The following is a 17,529-nucleotide window of genomic DNA, read 5'->3' on the forward strand; positions in this document are numbered from 1 at the left end:
AATAAAAAATAAAAAATAAAAAATAAAAAAATAAAAATAAAAATGCACTAGCATTATAGAGTTTAAATTTGGAATTCCTTGACCAAGTTAAAATGAATTTTTATAAATTCATTAAGTGTTTGCTGTAACATCTACCTCACGTACAACTTTGTACTAGGAAATATAGGAGATGCAAAAAAAAAAAACCCCAAAAAAGGATCAGATGGGGCGCCTGGGTGGCTCAGTTGGTTGAGGGTCTGACTTTGGCTCAGATCATGATCTCATGGTTCGTGAGTTTGAGCCCTGCATCGGGCTTCATGGTGACAGCTCAGAGCCTGGAGCCTGCTTCAGATTCTGTGTCTCCCTCTCTCTGCTCCTCCCTGGCTTGCACCCTGACTCTCAAAAATAAACAAACATTAAAAAAAATTTTTTTTAATGGATCAGAAATGGTCCTTGGATAGGGGAAAGTTATGTTATAAACAGGAAGGTAAATCAAGTCCTATTACATATAACCACAAGATGATGTCATAAAATGCAGTATGTTTCACTTTACATACTAGGTTACTAAAAAGCTGTGATTTTGAAGTGAAGTAAAATCATACAGGCTTAAAATTTTACAATATAAATTCAATATTTCTAAGAATTCCAGGTGAATCCTTTTTTGTAGTAGAAATAATCACCTATAAATATGTTAATCTAGTAAGTCCAGAGTGTTATTAAACCTTATAGTTCCCTTGATGGCTAGGCTGGTTCAGTCTCTGAAATGACTTTAGGTTAATCAAACCAGTTTTCACATTTTTCCTATCTGATTATACCATTCTGCTCTCCAAGAGTGTGCCTCTTTAGGGATTTAAATTCTTTACCCACTGAAAAAATTAGACTATAAATGAATCTACATAATAGACAACTTATAGGAATTGTTTAATAAAGTACAGAGTCTTTCAAAGTAAGACTGTACCATATTAGTTAGCAGAATACTTACTTTCATTCCTTCTTCCCAACTAATCCACAGGTCACCTCGGGTCAGGAAGCAAGCAACTGCATGTCTGGCTAAATGGTGAATCCAACCCTCCTGACGAAGCTGTGTCATGATGGCATCAATCCATGGAAAGCCTGTCCGTCCTTCTGCCCATTTTGCTAAAGCCTCAGGATTCTTATCCCAAGGAATCTGAACACAGATGGGGTTTCCTTCCATTTTATCAAAGCGTGGATTATTTGTTGCTGCTGTATAGAAAAATTCACGCCATAACAGTTGCCCATAAAGGGAAAGGGGAGGGGAACTGTTCTTCTTTACCTAAGGTTAAAATGCAAATAAGTATTATAAGCAATTTTTAAAAAAGTATTCTGAAAATCAAGCTTCAGTTTTAGATAGTACCTTTTTGTAGAGATCTGTTAGTTTGAAGTAAAATAGTCGACATGACAAACAACCAAATCGAAGATAAGGACTGAGTCCAGTAGGGCTAGCAAGCAGTGAATTTGCATTCATTCGAGGTCTTTCGAAGTTTGCCACCCACGCCTGAAAATACACAGAGAGAATTATGCTAACTAATTGCCTTTTCCATTTTAAAGAGTATTTAAAACTGATATATATTTCTTTAAAGTTACATAGTTCTGGGGCGTCTGGGTGGCTCGGTTGAGTGTCCAACTCTTGATTTCCGCTCAGGTCATGATCTCATGATCATGAGATCAAACCCCGCTTCAGGCACTGTGCTGGGCATGGAGCCTGCTTAAGATTCTCTCTCCTTCTCCCTCTGCCCCTCCCCTGCTCACACTCTCTAACCTCTCTCAAAAACAAAAACAAAAACAAGTTACATACTTCTTGGAAAATAATATCTTATTATCCCAGCCACAATCATGTTTTAATAAAAAACACAGCAGAATACAATTAAGCATTCTTTTGTTTTAGCCATCCTGGTGTAGCACATACTCATATGAAATAAATTACCTTCAAATTCCTAACACGAAGCTGAGAGCACTTTCAACCTGTCTCCTTGACACTGAGGTAAAGGTGAAATAGAAGAACTTTATCTTAGCTTCAAAGTTATGGTCATCAGATACCAGCTTACACAGAAAGAAGAGGTAGTATTGGTAGTAGCTAAAGAGGAAATAATCAGCAGAGGAGGAAAAAAAATATCTAAATGAAGAGATGGTTGTTAATTTCCAAACAATTAGGTCTGTGCTGTTTTAACTATTTCTCTCAATTCCTCTTGTTCAACAGTCTACTTTTTGGTTTTAAAAAAGAGTGAAATTATTCTTTAGATGCTAGTTTGGAAATACAAGCATGATCTATGTTATCATACTTTTCTTTCCAAATGCCGTTCCAAACGTGTAAGTGCTTCAGTTTCTCCGCCTGGCCATACTGCAGAGGGTAAGCCATCTGTATCAAAACCTAAAAAAAAAAAACAAAAAAAAGAAAAAAGAAAAAATATTCTTCTGGAACTAAAATAATTTTTATTGAACCGCAACAGGTAGGAAAAAAATACTTTGCAGAATAATTTATGACAGTAGCATAAAAATGAATTGACGGCCCTGGATAACTCCTCATATATAAGGATACATCATGGTCTCTATTCTTTAGGATGAACATCTTAAGGTGATCACAGATAGATCACATTTATAGAACACATAAATAATGTACAGATTTATCACTTCTTAGTTTAAGAGTTTATTTTAGATTTTTTTCTCCTTTCCCTCTTAATGCAAAATACTTTACACGTCAAATTAGAAGTGAGATTTTCTGTGTGATTTATTAACTCTTAAGCTCTGCATTTATTACCATTTACACCTACCAAGTTCTTCCAGTGAAGGGACTCCATATTTCTCATCATGGTCATCAGACAGAGGAGTTGTGCACTTTTCTATTAGTTCTGAAGTAATTGTCTCTACGGGTATCTCTAGTGGTTCCATTTTGCTGATGAGAGTCTGGAATCTTTTATAAGTAAGAGGTGGTTGTCCACCATTGAGTTCAATGATCCTAATAACAAAGTAAAATAAAAATATAATTTGACTGGTAAGTTCTGAAAAGGCTTAAAATCAGAAAATAAAATTAATTACTTAAGACTTCTAGGCAGATGTAAGCTCCTTATACAACCATGAAAATTACTAAAGTAGTTATTGAATCTAAAAACCATTCTCGCAATTTTTTAAACATCTGCTACTTGTCAAAAATATACAGTATGCAAATACCAAAACCTTTAAGACAAAGGGTATCATTAAACATCTATGAGTGAAAAAAACAAGCAGCTAAATTAGCCTAAAGGCAATAACATAAAAATAATACATATGAAAAGGTAAAAACATTAAAACTCAGCTCAAAGAATCTCTTAATCGTCAGTAAAAACTAAACCAGACCAATACAATATCAAGGAGCAATAAGCAAGTCTCATTAATTAGGATTCTATATTACTGTAGTGACAATCACTTGCTATTTTCTATTGTGCTTATCATGCATTTGTTTAAAATGTCAGCATATGTATCTTATGTACATTTTACATTCACTTCTGATCACTGATTGCCTCAATCAAGTTATAGTAAAAAGAAAAATTAGCTTTGACAATGGTAGTTTGGATCAGACACTATTTGGGAATAACCAATTATTTTCTTTTACGATGGCCATTTGCTTGACATTTAGCCCTAATAAAGAAATACTGTAAAATCTAATTCCTTCATTTTATGGATCAAAAACTAGAGCCTACTGAAAGAGTTAAATAAGTTAGTCAAGGTTGCATAACTAATAAATAGGAAATCAAGGTTTCCTTAATCCAAATGTAGTACATTTTTACAAAGTTTTTAACTTAAATTCCAGTTAGTTAACATACTGTATTATATTAGGCTGAAGTGTATACTTTAGTGATTCAACACTTCATACAACACCCAATGTTCATCACAAGTGTCCTCCTTAATCTCCATCACCTATTTAACCCATCCTCCCAGCCACCTCCCCCTCTGGTAACCATCAGCTTATTCTCTATAGTTGAGAGTCTGTTTCTTGCTTTGCCTCTCTCTTTTTTTCCTTATGCTCATTTGTCTTCTTAAATTCCATTTTTCCTTAATGGTGTATAAGAATGCAAAAAGATTTCTGCACACTGATTTTATAACCTGTGACTTTACTGAATTCATTTATCAGTTCTAGTAGTGTTTTGGTGGAATCTTTAGGGATTTTTATATACAGTATCATGGCATCTACAAATAGTCAAGAGTTTTACTTCTTCTTTACCAATTTGGATGCCTTTTGTTTCTTTATGTTGCCTAATTGCTGTGGCTAGGAATTCCAGTACTATGTTGAATAAAAACGGTGAGAGTGGATATCCTTGTCTTGTTCCTGACTTTGGGGGAAAAGCTCTCAGTTTTTCACAATTAAATATAATGTTGACTATGAGTTTTTCATACAAGGCTTTATTATGTTGAGATACATTCTCTCTAGACCTACTTTGCAGAAGGTTTTTATCATGAGTGGATGTTGTACTTTGTAAAATGCTTTTTATGCATCTATTAAAATGATCATAATGGTTTTAATCCTTTCTCTTATTGGTGTGATGTATCATGTTGATTTTTTGCGAATATTGAGCCACCCCTGCATCTCTGGAATAAATTGCACTTGATCGTGATGTATGATTTTTTTAATGTATTGCTGAAATTGATTTGCTAATATTTTCTTGAGAATTTCTGCATCTATATTCATGAGAAATATTGGCCTGTAGTTCTTTTTTTTTTTTTTTTTTTTTGGTCTCTATCTGGCTTTGGTATCAGGCTGAACTGGCCTCATGGAATGAATTTGGAAGTGAAATTAAGAAAATAATCTCATTTATAATTGCACCAAAAACAATAAGATATATATATATGAGATATATGACTTTTGGCTTAATATCAAATAAGACCCCTGCCTGAATCAAACTACAGTTTTTATACATTTGGAAAAGTAGAACAAAATTAACTAGTTTTTCATGTAACTTATAGAATTAGCTTTATTAACTACATAAAATGAGTAAAGAACTAAAAAAGTATTTAAAAGGTACATAAATTATGAGATTTCAAGTTCAGCACTTGTAAGGATGACAGTATGCCAAAATTTAGTACGCTAATGAATCTTATAAACCTTCAAAATTCAAAGAATATAAATACTTTCTAAATTTAAACTTACCACAGAATTTTTTTTGGACAAAGCATCACCAAGAAATGATATTTAAAAAAAAATACACTTTGAGAAATAAGATATTATGCCACATTTTAGAGGACTACAGCTATGCAAAGTAGTATTACATACAATTTGCATCTGAAATTAAAATCCAGACGAGGTATACATACAGGAGAGGCACCTGGATGGCTCAGTTAGACAAGCATCTGACTCTTGGTTTCAGCTCTGGTCATGCATGGTTCATGGGATCAGGCCCCCCCGGGATTCCTTCTCTTTCTCTCTGCCCCTCCCCTGCTTGCACACTTGTGTAAATGTTCTTTCTAACTCTCTCACAATAAATAAATAAACATTAAAAAAAGATATACATGCATGAAATAAAATAATTTAAGACAATCATACTGAACATATCAAAGCGTAGTATAGCTTTATATCATATAAATGAGATTAATATTACTAAGAGCCCTGAAAGGCAAGACCACAGGTTGAGTTAGAACAGTCAAGGAAAATTATGTGATACTCATAATAGTTTTGAAAGTGAAATTCTGAGTATTTTTGTCTTATGCACTAAATGTGCCTGTAATTTTGGCATCTCTCATTGAGTAAATAAAAAATCACAGCAGTTAAAAGGCTAAGGACTTAACATACATTCATTTAATTCTCCCACAATTCTATGTGTATGTTGTTATTTTCATTTCACAAACTTAAGTCCCACAGGTTAAAACTTACTGGTCCGTGTGCTTAATACCACTAAACTGTATGCTTAAAAATGGTTGAGATAACAAATTTTATGTTATGTATATTCTACCAGAATAAAAGAAAAACTTACTTGTCCAGGTCATATAATGTATGTGAAATTCGTACAATAACTTCTACTCCAGCTTCAGTAGCCAGTTTCTTAATGGCTGCATCTCGTTCCTTTCCAAAGGGCTCAGAATCATACTCAATTGAAAGTTTAGTAATGTTCCATTCCTAAAGTAAGAAAAACGGACAAAAATGTACACAAATTTTAATAATTATTTTTTCTATTACAACAACACATTCTGGAAAAAGTGATAAGCTCAAACTCTACATATGAAATTATTATACATAAATCAAACTTTGAATATGCAGGAAGAAACCACACAATTTATAAATTCAAAAATATGTTAAGAAATGTATAGTGATTAGATTTCAAGCATTGTACTAGGCATTAGACAATCTAATAATATGCTTAAAACCAGCTTCCTACACTAAATGTGTTTGTATAGCACTCTACTTTTCAAATAATTTACATTTGTTCCTCAAAATAATCCTCAGTTTACCTCTTTGGTTGGTATCTCCATTTGGCAGATAGGATTATTTTAAAAATTTAGGGACTTGCCCATGTTCACAAAGAGCCAGAATACCTGAATTTATGTCTGTTGATTCTAAGAATTGGTCTTTCATAAACCTTTGATAGTTAATATGGTATACACAATGCTTTGCTGAGGTACTCTTTTGTAATTTGTTATTTCTTTTTTTTTTTTTTTAATTTTTTTTTTTTCAACGTTTATTTATTTTGGGGACAGAGAGACAGAGCATGAACGGGGGAGGGGCAGAGAGAGAGGGAGACACAGAATCGGAAACAGGCTCCAGGCTCTGAGCCATCATCCCAGAGCCTGACGCGGGGCTCGAACTCACAGACCGCGAGATCGTGACCTGGCTGAAGTCGGACGCTTAACCGACCGCGCCACCCAGGCGCCCCTGTAATTTGTTATTTCTGATTACCAAAAAATGCTAACTGTGGAGATACAGAGATAGTAATAATAATACCAGATATTTAGTGAGTATCAGGTGCTATATTGATAAGTTATGTACACATCTCCTTATAGTGATTTTCAGTGTGGAGACTGTGACTTCAGGTAATTAACTGATTTCCCCAGCGGGTAGTAGCTTTTCTTTTTAATTCTAAAATCTACTCTGATATATCTTACAAAGAAAAAAAAAACCAACAGCAATTCTACCATTGGTTAACTAATTATATAGTAAACACACTAATTCTCTAAACCTGGACAGTTTAGACAAGGGCTGTTTCCAATGGTGTGATTAAAAAAAAAAAAATTGCTACTATAAACCATGCAGTGTCTATCCTTATCTTTATGCGTTCATCTTAAACATTCTGGGGCATTTGTTCTATTTTTCCTAGAAATAGTCCCTTGAAAAACAATGAATGGATAAGGTAAGCACATTTAAAATTTTTATAGACACACCAAATTTTCCACCAGATATAGTGTACCAATTTACACTCTCATCAGCAGTACACCAAAGTGCTTGCTCCCCATACACTTGCCAATAGCATGTGTTAAAGGTTTTTTTTAAAAAAAACTAACACATACATACACATGGAATAAACAGAAAAATAATTTTTAAAATTTTTAAATTTTATTTTCTTGAAAACCTTGAAGAATGCATATCAAGTGATCAACAGCTTTTACCTTTGAAGAGTAGAATTTAGGAGTGCAAATAATTATTTTTTATTTTACACACAGTTGCACTGTTCACATTTGTTAGTACAATCACGTACTGTTTTTGAAATTTAAAAATAAAATTAAAATGAGTAGGAAAGCATTATATTTCTTTGTTTTATGGACAAGAAGTATAAAGTAGCATTTAAAAAACCCAGGATCTAAGGGCGCCTGGGTGGCTCAGTCAGTTAAGCTTCTGACTTCAGCTTGGTCACAATCTCATGGTTGGTGAGTTTGAGCCCTGCATTAGGCTCTCTTCTGTCAGCACAGAGCCTGATTTTGGATCCTCTGTCCCCCTCTCTCTCTGTCCTTCCCTCACGCATGCACACACACATCCACTCTCTCAAAAATAAAATAAATGTTAAAAAAAAAAACCACACATAGGCTCTAAACTCAGTCCTCCTGAGTTAAAAGACTGGCTCAACTATTTGCACAAATGGCTAAACTCCTCCTGCCTGCTTCCTCGTTTATAAAATAGGTAGATTGTAAGTAATGTGCTTAGAGTAGCTAGCATATAATAAAAACTATGTATTTGCTACAGTAAAACAAACAAAAAAAACCATTGTTACTGTTTACATGACATAATGCAAGTAAATTGTTAAGGAGATAGTATACAGTAAGTCCTCAATGAATGGCAGCTATTATTACTAGCCATTCAGATATTTCTTCTTTTGTGAGTTGCAGCTTATGTTTGCTTGGTTTTCTATGGCAATGAATTTTTCTCTTTGGACTTGTAAGAGCTCCTTATATTTTAATGATAGCAACCTTTCTCTGCCTTTTATGTTACAACTTTTTTTTCCTAAGTAGTAGTTAAAAATTCTATGATTTTTTAAATGTTTACTTATTGAGTGAGAGAGAGAACATGAGTAGGAGAGGGGCAGAGACAGAGAGAGGGATACAGAGAAGCCCAAGCAGGCTCCATGCTGTCAGTGCTGAGCCTAACATGGGGCTCAATCCCACAAACCATGAGATCATGACCTGAGCCAAAATCAAGAGTCGGACACTTAACCGACTGAGCTACCCAGGCGCCCCTCTATGATTTTTTTATAAATAAGTTTTTAGTTTTTAGATAGATGATAGAGTTTAAGATGACTCAGTAACACTCCCTTCCCTTTTTCCTTGTAAAGGAAGGGAACATAAATCACCGTTAAAGATCAAAATATAGACCACATTACTAGTAAAGAAGAATTGGAGAAAACATACTAGGTTTATGGGCAGGTAAGCTTGAGAATATTTCATCACTGAATAAAACAGATTTACCCACCCAATGATAAGCAACACCTTCCCTGCAATGGGGGCTCCCCTATAAAATTTATGACTCAGGAGAAGAGAATAGGATATGTGTTCTTAGCAAGTGAAGAAAAGAAAAGGTACAATCTGAGCTATGCTCACCTAGGTCCTTCTACTAAACTCACCAATGAAATCTTTAACTTCTTCTCTGGGGATAAATTAGTGATTATCTCTCCACAATAAATATGAAAAGATACAGAAGAGAAGGTTCCCCAAACATTAAATGTATTCACTCATACGTCAAATATTATAATTCTTAATACAGGCCAGATATAACACCAGGTCCCTCCTTCCTGGAGCTTACTGAGGAAGATCGATAATCTGGAGATAAATTTAAAAAGTACTAACTATTAGAAAAAAATATAATGCTATGATAGGAAATATGGGGAAGAGGGTAATAAGCTAGTAAGCTAATTATCTACTCTCTTTCCTTCCCAATTACACTGGTTAGCTTTCAGTAAGTGGTAAAAGTACATATCCTTGCTTTACTCCTTATCTTAGGCAGAAAGTACTCAATATATCACCATTAAGAATGACATTAGTTATGTTTTCTTATAGACAACCTTTATCAAATTAACACTTACAAATTTTCTATTCCTAGTTTAAAGGTATTTTTAATCATAAATCAATGTTGAATTCTGTCAAATGCTTTTTCTTCATCTATTGAGATAATCATAATATATTTTCCTTTATTCTATTACTAGGAAGAATTATTTTAATTGATTTTTATAATGTTGAACCAGTTTTGTATTCCTGGAATAAACCTCATTGGATCATGATGTAGTATTGTTTAAAAATACTGCTAATTTCAATTTGTTAATATATTATTAAGAATATCTGAGTCTGTTTCTGGGAGACATTTGGCTATCTCCCCCTTTTTTTCCTTAAAATCTCTTTATCAGGTTTTGATATTAGAGTATGGTATTAGAATTATGCTGCTTTCATAAAACAAATGTTTTGGGGAAGTGTTCCCAACATTTCCCCATATTTTCTGAGAAGTACTGTAAAATTGGTATGATTTCTTTCTCAAATACATGATAGAATTCACAATTAAAGCCATTCTGGGCCTGGAGTTTTATTTATGGAAAGGTTTTCCATTATAAATTCAAGTTCTTTAAGAGATAAAGGACTATTCACTTTTCCTTTTTTTTCTTTTTCTGAGAATTCTGTAACTTGTACTTTCAAGAAAATTTTCATTTCATCTTGGTTGTCTAATTTATTGGCATCATGTTTACATCCTTTATAATACTTTTGAAGTTTAGAGAATCTCTAGTGATAGCCCCCTTTTTTATTCCTGATAAAGAATGATAGAAATGCTATGATAGAAATTTTCTCCCTTTTTCACCCTGATCAATATTGCTAGAAGTTTATCAATTCAATCTTTTCAAGATCCAGTTTTTGGCTTTGTTGACTGAAATCAATCAGGATTCAGTCAAGAAACAGACAACATCAGCAATTTGAACAGGGAACATTTAATATGAAGAATATTAGCAAGTAAAAGGTGGTCAACAATGACAAGGAGTAAAAGAGGAGTTAAAGCTACACTATCCAATATGGTAGATAGTCACTACCCACAGAAGTGGCTTCTGAGCACTTGAAATGTAGCTAACTGGAACAGAGATGTGCTGTAAACATAAAATATACACTGAATTTCAAAGACTTCATATGAAAAAAAGGTTAAAATAGCTTAAAATTTTAATACTCATTTTATATTAAAAGGATATTTTAGATATACTGGGTTAAATAAAATATATTATTAAAATTAACTCTGGGCGCCTGAGTGGCTCAGTCAGTTGAGCATTTGACTCTTGGTTTTGGCTCAGGTCATGATCCCAGGATCATGGGACTGAGCCTTGCATCAGGCTCTGCACTGAGTATGGAGCCTGCTTAAAAGATTCTCTCCCCCTCTGCCCCCTCCCCTGCTCATGCTAAAAATTAAAATAATAATAATAATGATAATAAAATTAACTTTATCTGTTTCTTTTTACTTTTTTTAATGTGGCTATTAGAAAATTTAAAATTATGTATGTGGCTTCTGTTGGATAGTACTTGTCTAAGGTGTCCAAAATTAGCAATTGCACAACACAGCCACCACCACTAAATGGAGAGAAAATAAGTAAATAATGAATTAAGAACTCAGAAGAAAAGAACCCTCCACTGAGACTCCCACCTTAATGCATGGATCTTGCTGCCACAGTAACACAAAACCTTTCCTGTAGAGAATGAACTTGCTAAAGGGCAAAGCCAGACCTGGTTAATAGTAAGCTGGGTGGTTGAGAAACTTCCTACACAGGGGTCTGGGTGAACTGCAGCTGGTCTGTGGAAGTGGCCTATCAGGGGCAGGGAAATTTACCAGAGGGTGTGGGTAAGCTGGGGCTTGCTCAGGAGGGAGGCTGATGTAAAGACTACTGGGCCTCCCATATGCTCAACTGCTAGCTAATGTGGCAGGAAAAACACACAAGACTACCAATAAGGAAAACCCTTTCTCTCCTACTATGACTTGGCAGAGAACCACCAACAGTATCTATTGAGGAATTCTAGTATCAAGCCAGCTGGCAAAGGAAAAATGTTTACAGCATCCAGCTTCACTATCACATAGCAGGACTTAGAAGGGTGAATTAGAGCTGACAGACAATAAATTAATTATCGCACATTTATTTTCTCTATTGTCTTTCTGTTTCACTGATTTTCATTCCTGTTATTTCCTTTCTTCTACTTACTATACTATAGGTTTAATTTTTTCTTTTTCTACTTTTTAAGGTGGAAGCTTAGTTCTTTGATTCCTTCTTTCCTAATGGAGTACTGAAAGCTACTAATATTCCTCTAAGCACTGCTGTAGCTGAATCCCATAAATGTTTGTTTTTTTAATGACAAGTTGAATTTTAATATTTTAAAGAAATTACCCTAATATTAAGACTATTTTTAACTGAAGTAAAGTGGTGAATCTCATGAATTTTTATATATTTTTCCATTATCAGTTATATTTATGATTTTTTTCTATTCATTTTAATTTAATTCTATTGAAGCCAAAGAATACATTCTATAGAATGTCAATCTTTTGAAATTTATTGATACCCATTTTGTGGCTAAGCATATGGTCTCTCTTGGTGAATATTTCATATGTGCTAAAAAAGAATATATTTTCTATAGCTTTGGGGTATGGTATTCTGCAAATATCAGTATACCAAATCAGTTGGTAGCATTATTCATATCATCTATATCTTTATTAATTTTTGTATATTCTATCAACAACTGAGAGAGTTTATCAGTTTGAGATTCATATGTTCTTATGCTGTTACCTGGTACATGTACACTTATAATAGTTATACCTTCTTGATGTAAGATTACTCTTAATTTTGCCTTGAATTCTACTTTCTTACGCTGTTTGCAAAGCACATCTTTTCCACGTGTTTTTATTTCAAACTGTTTATTCATTAAAAATTTTTGAGTATAGTTGATACACAATGGTACATTAGTTTCAGATGTACAACAACACTGTGATTCAAATTCTCTATATGCTATGCTATCCTTACCACAAATATGGCTACTATCTGTCACCATAAAACGCTATTACAATATCATGGACTATATTCATTATGCTGTGCCTTTTATTCCTGTGACTTATTTATTCCATAACTAGAAACCTCTATCTCCTGTTTCTTCATATTTTTAAAATGTCTCATCAGCATCTAGTTGGTTTTTGCTTTTTATTCTGTGCCTTTCAAATGGAGAGTTTAAACTATTTACACTGAATACAACTGGCATAGTTGAGCTTAAATTTATCTACCTGCTTTCATGTGAATGAGTCAAATATTTTTTGTATCCCATTTTAAATTCCTCTATTGAATTTTCTGAAGTAGCTGTTCATATTATTTTAGATCATAATGTGCATTCTTACCACTGTCTACCTTCAAATCATATATTACTATTGAATAATGTAAGAACCTATATATACTTATATTTATGTCCCTCCCATCTTGTGTGATCCTGTTAAAAATTTTATTTCTATATATGTTATAAGCCCCTTAATATTGATTACCTCCTATAATTCACTATTAGTTGTTTTTAACCTGTCAACAGTCTTTTAAAGAAAATAGGATATATAAATATACATAACTAAAAATAACAAAAAAGTTATTTTGTATTTACCCATATATTTAGTGCTTTCTTCTTTTTTGCAGATCCTATCTTTCATTCAGAATGATTTCCTTTCACCTAGCAGAACTTCTTTTAGTATTTCTTACAGTATAGATCTTTTGGATATGAATTATTCTATTTTTGACTGTCTGAAAATGCCTTCATTTTACTTTCTTTTTAAATTTAAATTTACCTGTTTATCTTCTTTCTTTCTTCCTATCTATCTATCTATCTATCTATCTATCTATCTATCTATCTATCGCCTACAGCACCTGGTATTCCCAGGTGGTCTCCCATCCAAGTACTAACCAGGCCCAACCCTGCTTAGCTTCCGGGTTCAGATGAGATTGGGTGTATTCAGGGTGGCATGGCCATAGACTACCTTCTTTTTTTAAATGAATATTTTTGCTACGTTAACAAAGTTGTTTGTAGTTCTTTAAAGATGTCATTCGATTGCCTTCTGGACTCAACTGTTTCTAATAAAAAACCACCAACATTCTTATTGTGGTTCCCTGAATATGTCTTTTCTCTTCTGGTTGCTTATAAAATTTCTATCTTTGGCTTTTAGTTAATTGACCATGAAGTGGCAAGATGTAGTTTTCTTTATATTTATGCTCTTCAGGGGTTTTTTTGAGTTCTTGACACTGTGGGTTGATATCTTTCATCAATTTTAGAAAATGGTCAACCATTATCTCTTCAAACATTTTTTTTTTCTTGTCCCAAACCTCTCTCCCCTTATTTTCTAGGTCTGCAGTTATACATATGTCAGGCCATTTACTATTGTTTCACAGACTGTTCTCTTTTTAAAGACTTCCTTCTCTTTGTGCTTCAGTTGAGATAATTTCAACTGCCCATCTTTTTTTATTTTTATTTTTTTACTATTAAATATACTTTATTGTCAAATTGGTTTCCATACAACACCCAGTGTTCATCCTGACAGGTGCCCTCCTCAATGCCTATCACCCACTTTCCCCTCTCCCCCACCCCCCATCAACCCTCAGTTTGTTCTCAGTATTGAAGAGTCTCTTATGGTTTGCCTCCCTCCCTCTCTGTAACTTTTTTTTCCCCTTCCCCTCCCCCATGGTCTTCTGTTAAGTTTCTCAGGATCCACATAAGAGTGAAAACATAGTATCTGTCTTTCTCTGCCTGACTTACTTCACTTAGCACAATACCCTCCAGTTCCATCCATGTTGCTGCAAATGGCCAGATTTCATTCTTTCTCATTGCCAAGTAGTATTCCATTGTATATATAAACCACATCTTCTTTATTCGTTTGTCAGTTTATGGACATTTAGACTCTTCACATAATTTGGCTATTATTGAAAGTGCTGTTATAAACATTGGCTATTATTGAAAGTGCTGTTATAAACATTGCAGTACAAGGGCCCCTATGCATCAGCACTCCTGTATCCCTTGGGTAAATTTCTAACAGTGCTATTGCTGGGTCATAGGGTAGATCTAGTTTTAATTTTTTGAGGAAACTCCACACTGTTTTCCAGAGCGGCTGCACCAGTTTGCATTCCCACCAACAGTGCAAGAGGGTTCCCGTTTCTCCACATCCTCTCCAGCATCTATAGTCTCCTGATTTGTTCATTTTAGCCACTCTGACCAGCGTGAGGTGGTATCTCAGTGTGGTTTTGATTTGAATTTCCCTGATGAGGAGTGACGCTGAGCATCTTTTCATGTGCCTGTTGGCCATCTGGATGTCTTCTTTAGAGAAGTGTCTATTCATGTCTTCTGTCCATTTCTTCACTGGATTATTTGTTTTTCGGGTGTGGAATCTGGTGAGTTCTTTATAGATTTTGGATCCTAGCCCTTTGTCCGATATGTCATTTGCAAATATCTTTTCCCTTTCCGTCGGATGCCTTTTAGTTTTGTGGATTGTTTCCTTTGCAGTGCAGAAGCTTTTTATTTTGATGAGGTCCCAACAGTTCATTTTTGCTTTTAATTCCCTTGCCTTTCAAGATGTGTCAAGTAAGAAATTGCTGCGGCTGAGGTCAAAGAGGTTTTTTTCCTGCTCTCTCCTCTAGGGTTTTAATGGTTTCCTGCCTCACATTCAGGTCCTTCATCCATTTTGCATTTATTTTTGTGTCCATTGCCCATCTTCAAGTTCACTGATCCTTTGTTCTGCTTTGTCCAATCTGGATTAAGCCCACTGAATGAATTCTTCATTTCCTTCTTTTTAATAGTTTCCACTTTTATACTGAAATTATCACCTAATCACATTTTTCACTTTCGACTAGATTCTTCAATATCTATAGCATAATTATTGCAAAGTCCTTAATTCTAATCCCAACATTTGCATCAACTGTGGGGCTATTTCTGCTTTTTCTTTTTTTTCATTTTACGCGATTGCAAGTCACATTTTCCTGCTTCATCATGTGTCTCATAAGTTGATTGTATAACAATGGTATAAAGAATAGAGATGGAATAAATAATATTTATCTCTAGAAAATTGCATAGTCTTGGCTCTGACTGCTAGAAGTTGAATTACTATCATCTGTAATTGAGGTGGGTCTTTGTTGTTGCTACTTTAGTTAAATTCCTTCCATTCACCACTGGGTTCAAATATTTTAAGGGTAGGAGCCAAACTTCTTCAACAGAGCTTGGAATTTGAGTATGGAAAAGATTCTAGATATCTCTCTCTGCTTGACAACCCAGTCAATAGCTTTACAAACTGTACACTTCTCTCTACCTTGTTGCTACCCATCAGTCTTATGGTTGCTGTGGAGTTCTCTTTGCTTTTCAGCTTTGCTCCCTAATTTTCTATTCCTCTGGAGACATCTTTCTAGCCTGCTGTCCTGTCCCCAGCTTCAGTGGACTGCTACTTTGCACTAAGTGAATGCCCAGTAGCACTTCAAGAGGAATCTCTCTCAGCTCTTCTGCTTTGGTTTAGCCTTTGGTATATTGCCACTGGTATTCCACAAAAGCACTGTAGAGAGTGAGTGTGAACTTGCTCTGTAATTTGGGTTTCTTGGGATTCTAATCTGCCATGTCAGTCCATATATGACCACAAAAGCTAGGTAAAATTTCTACTGATTACTTTTTACTCTCAACTACAGTGGATTCCCTTTTCTTTCTGCTGTGTCACCAGGAATATAGCCAGCCATGAGTCTCTTCTTTCCTACGAAAGGCTCATTGCTTTATGGAAGTTAGTTTATTTAGGTTTCTTTGTGTCCTCAACTCTCTAGTAGGTAAAAAAAAAACAAACCCATGATTTTGTGGCATATTCAGTTTCTTCTCATTGTTAAGATGAGACAGTAGATGAAGCAACATCTTTATGGATATGTCTCCTCAGGCAAGGGAAACAAAAGCAAATTAAAGTATAAGGAGTACACCAAAATAAAAAGCTTTTGCACAGCGAAGGAAACCAACAAAACAAAAAGGCAACCTATCGAATGAAAGAAGATACTTGCAAATGATGTATCAATTTGATAAGGGGTTAGTATCCAAAATATATAAAGAATTTATACAACTCAATACCAAAAACGCCCCCTAAAATCTGATTAAATAAAAACTTCATTTTTATTAATTCAGGTTAATTTATTATAATTTAATGATAATAAATAAAATTACAATAAATTTAATTTTTACATTCATTTGTAATTACATGTAATTAAGTAAAGTTGATTTATTATAAATTATAGTAATTTAATTAAATAATTCAGGTCAGGGGACCTAAACAGACATTTTTTCAAAGAAGACATATAGATGGCCAACATACAAAACAAGATGCTCCACATCACTCATTCCAGGCAGAATAGCTAGTCTTAAAAATCCAAGAAGGGCACCTAGGTGGCTCAGTTGGTTGAGTGTCCGATTCTAGGATTCAACTTAGGTTATGAGCTCAGAGTTGTGGGATAGAGCCCAGCATCAGGCTCTGTGCTGACTCTCTCTCTCCCTCTCTCTCTCTGCCCCTCCCCAACAAAATAAATAAGTAAACATTAAAAAAATAAATAAAAAATAAATTTTTATTTAGACAAGAGATAACAAGTGTTGGCAAGAGTATGGAGAAAAGGGAACTCTCATGCAATGTTGGTGAGAATGTACACTGGTGCAGCTACTGTGGAAAACAATATGGAGCGTCCTCATAAATTAAAAATAGAAATACCATATGACCCAGTAATTCCATGACTGGCTATTTACCCAAAGAAAATGAAAACACTAATTCAAAAGATATATGTACCTCTATGTTTTCTGCAGCACTATTTATAATAGTCAAGATTTGGAAGCAACCTAAGTGTCCATTTATAGATAGAGAAAGAAGATGTAGTACATATATACACAATGGAATATTACTCAGTCACAAAAAAGAATGAAATCTTGCCATTTACAACAACATGGATGGACCTAGCAGGTATTATTCTAAGTGAAATAAATCAGAGAAAGACAAATATCATATGATTTCACTTACATGTGGAATCTGAAAAACAAAACAAATGAACAAACAAACCAAACAGACTCTTAAATACAGAGGACAAACTAATGGTTGCCAGAGGGGATGCA

The 17,529-nt window shown here is 34.2% G+C and overlaps 1 protein-coding gene and 1 non-coding gene across 2 annotated transcripts in view; both read right to left on the reverse strand.

The window, feature by feature from the left end:
* The window catches only part of CRY1 (cryptochrome circadian regulator 1), a 96,651-nt gene that overhangs the window by 10,207 nt on the left and 68,915 nt on the right, over positions 1-17,529 (reverse strand). Inside the window, exons 3-7 of the mRNA XM_043562435.1 lie at positions 5,940-6,082; positions 2,769-2,953; positions 2,280-2,368; positions 1,355-1,495; positions 962-1,273 (exon numbers count right to left, since the gene is read on the reverse strand). Of these exons, the coding sequence (XP_043418370.1) occupies positions 962-1,273; positions 1,355-1,495; positions 2,280-2,368; positions 2,769-2,953; positions 5,940-6,082 (870 nt within the window). The remainder of the gene's footprint in view (positions 1-961; positions 1,274-1,354; positions 1,496-2,279; positions 2,369-2,768; positions 2,954-5,939; positions 6,083-17,529) is intronic.
* On the reverse strand, positions 13,284-13,402 carry LOC122474077. The gene has a single exon (XR_006294779.1). It is a non-coding gene; the product is annotated as a 5S ribosomal RNA (ribosomal RNA).

The sequence above is a fragment of the Prionailurus bengalensis genome, chromosome B4 (genome assembly GCF_016509475.1).
Source record: "Prionailurus bengalensis isolate Pbe53 chromosome B4, Fcat_Pben_1.1_paternal_pri, whole genome shotgun sequence".
In the NCBI taxonomy this organism is placed as follows: domain Eukaryota; kingdom Metazoa; phylum Chordata; class Mammalia; order Carnivora; family Felidae; genus Prionailurus; species Prionailurus bengalensis.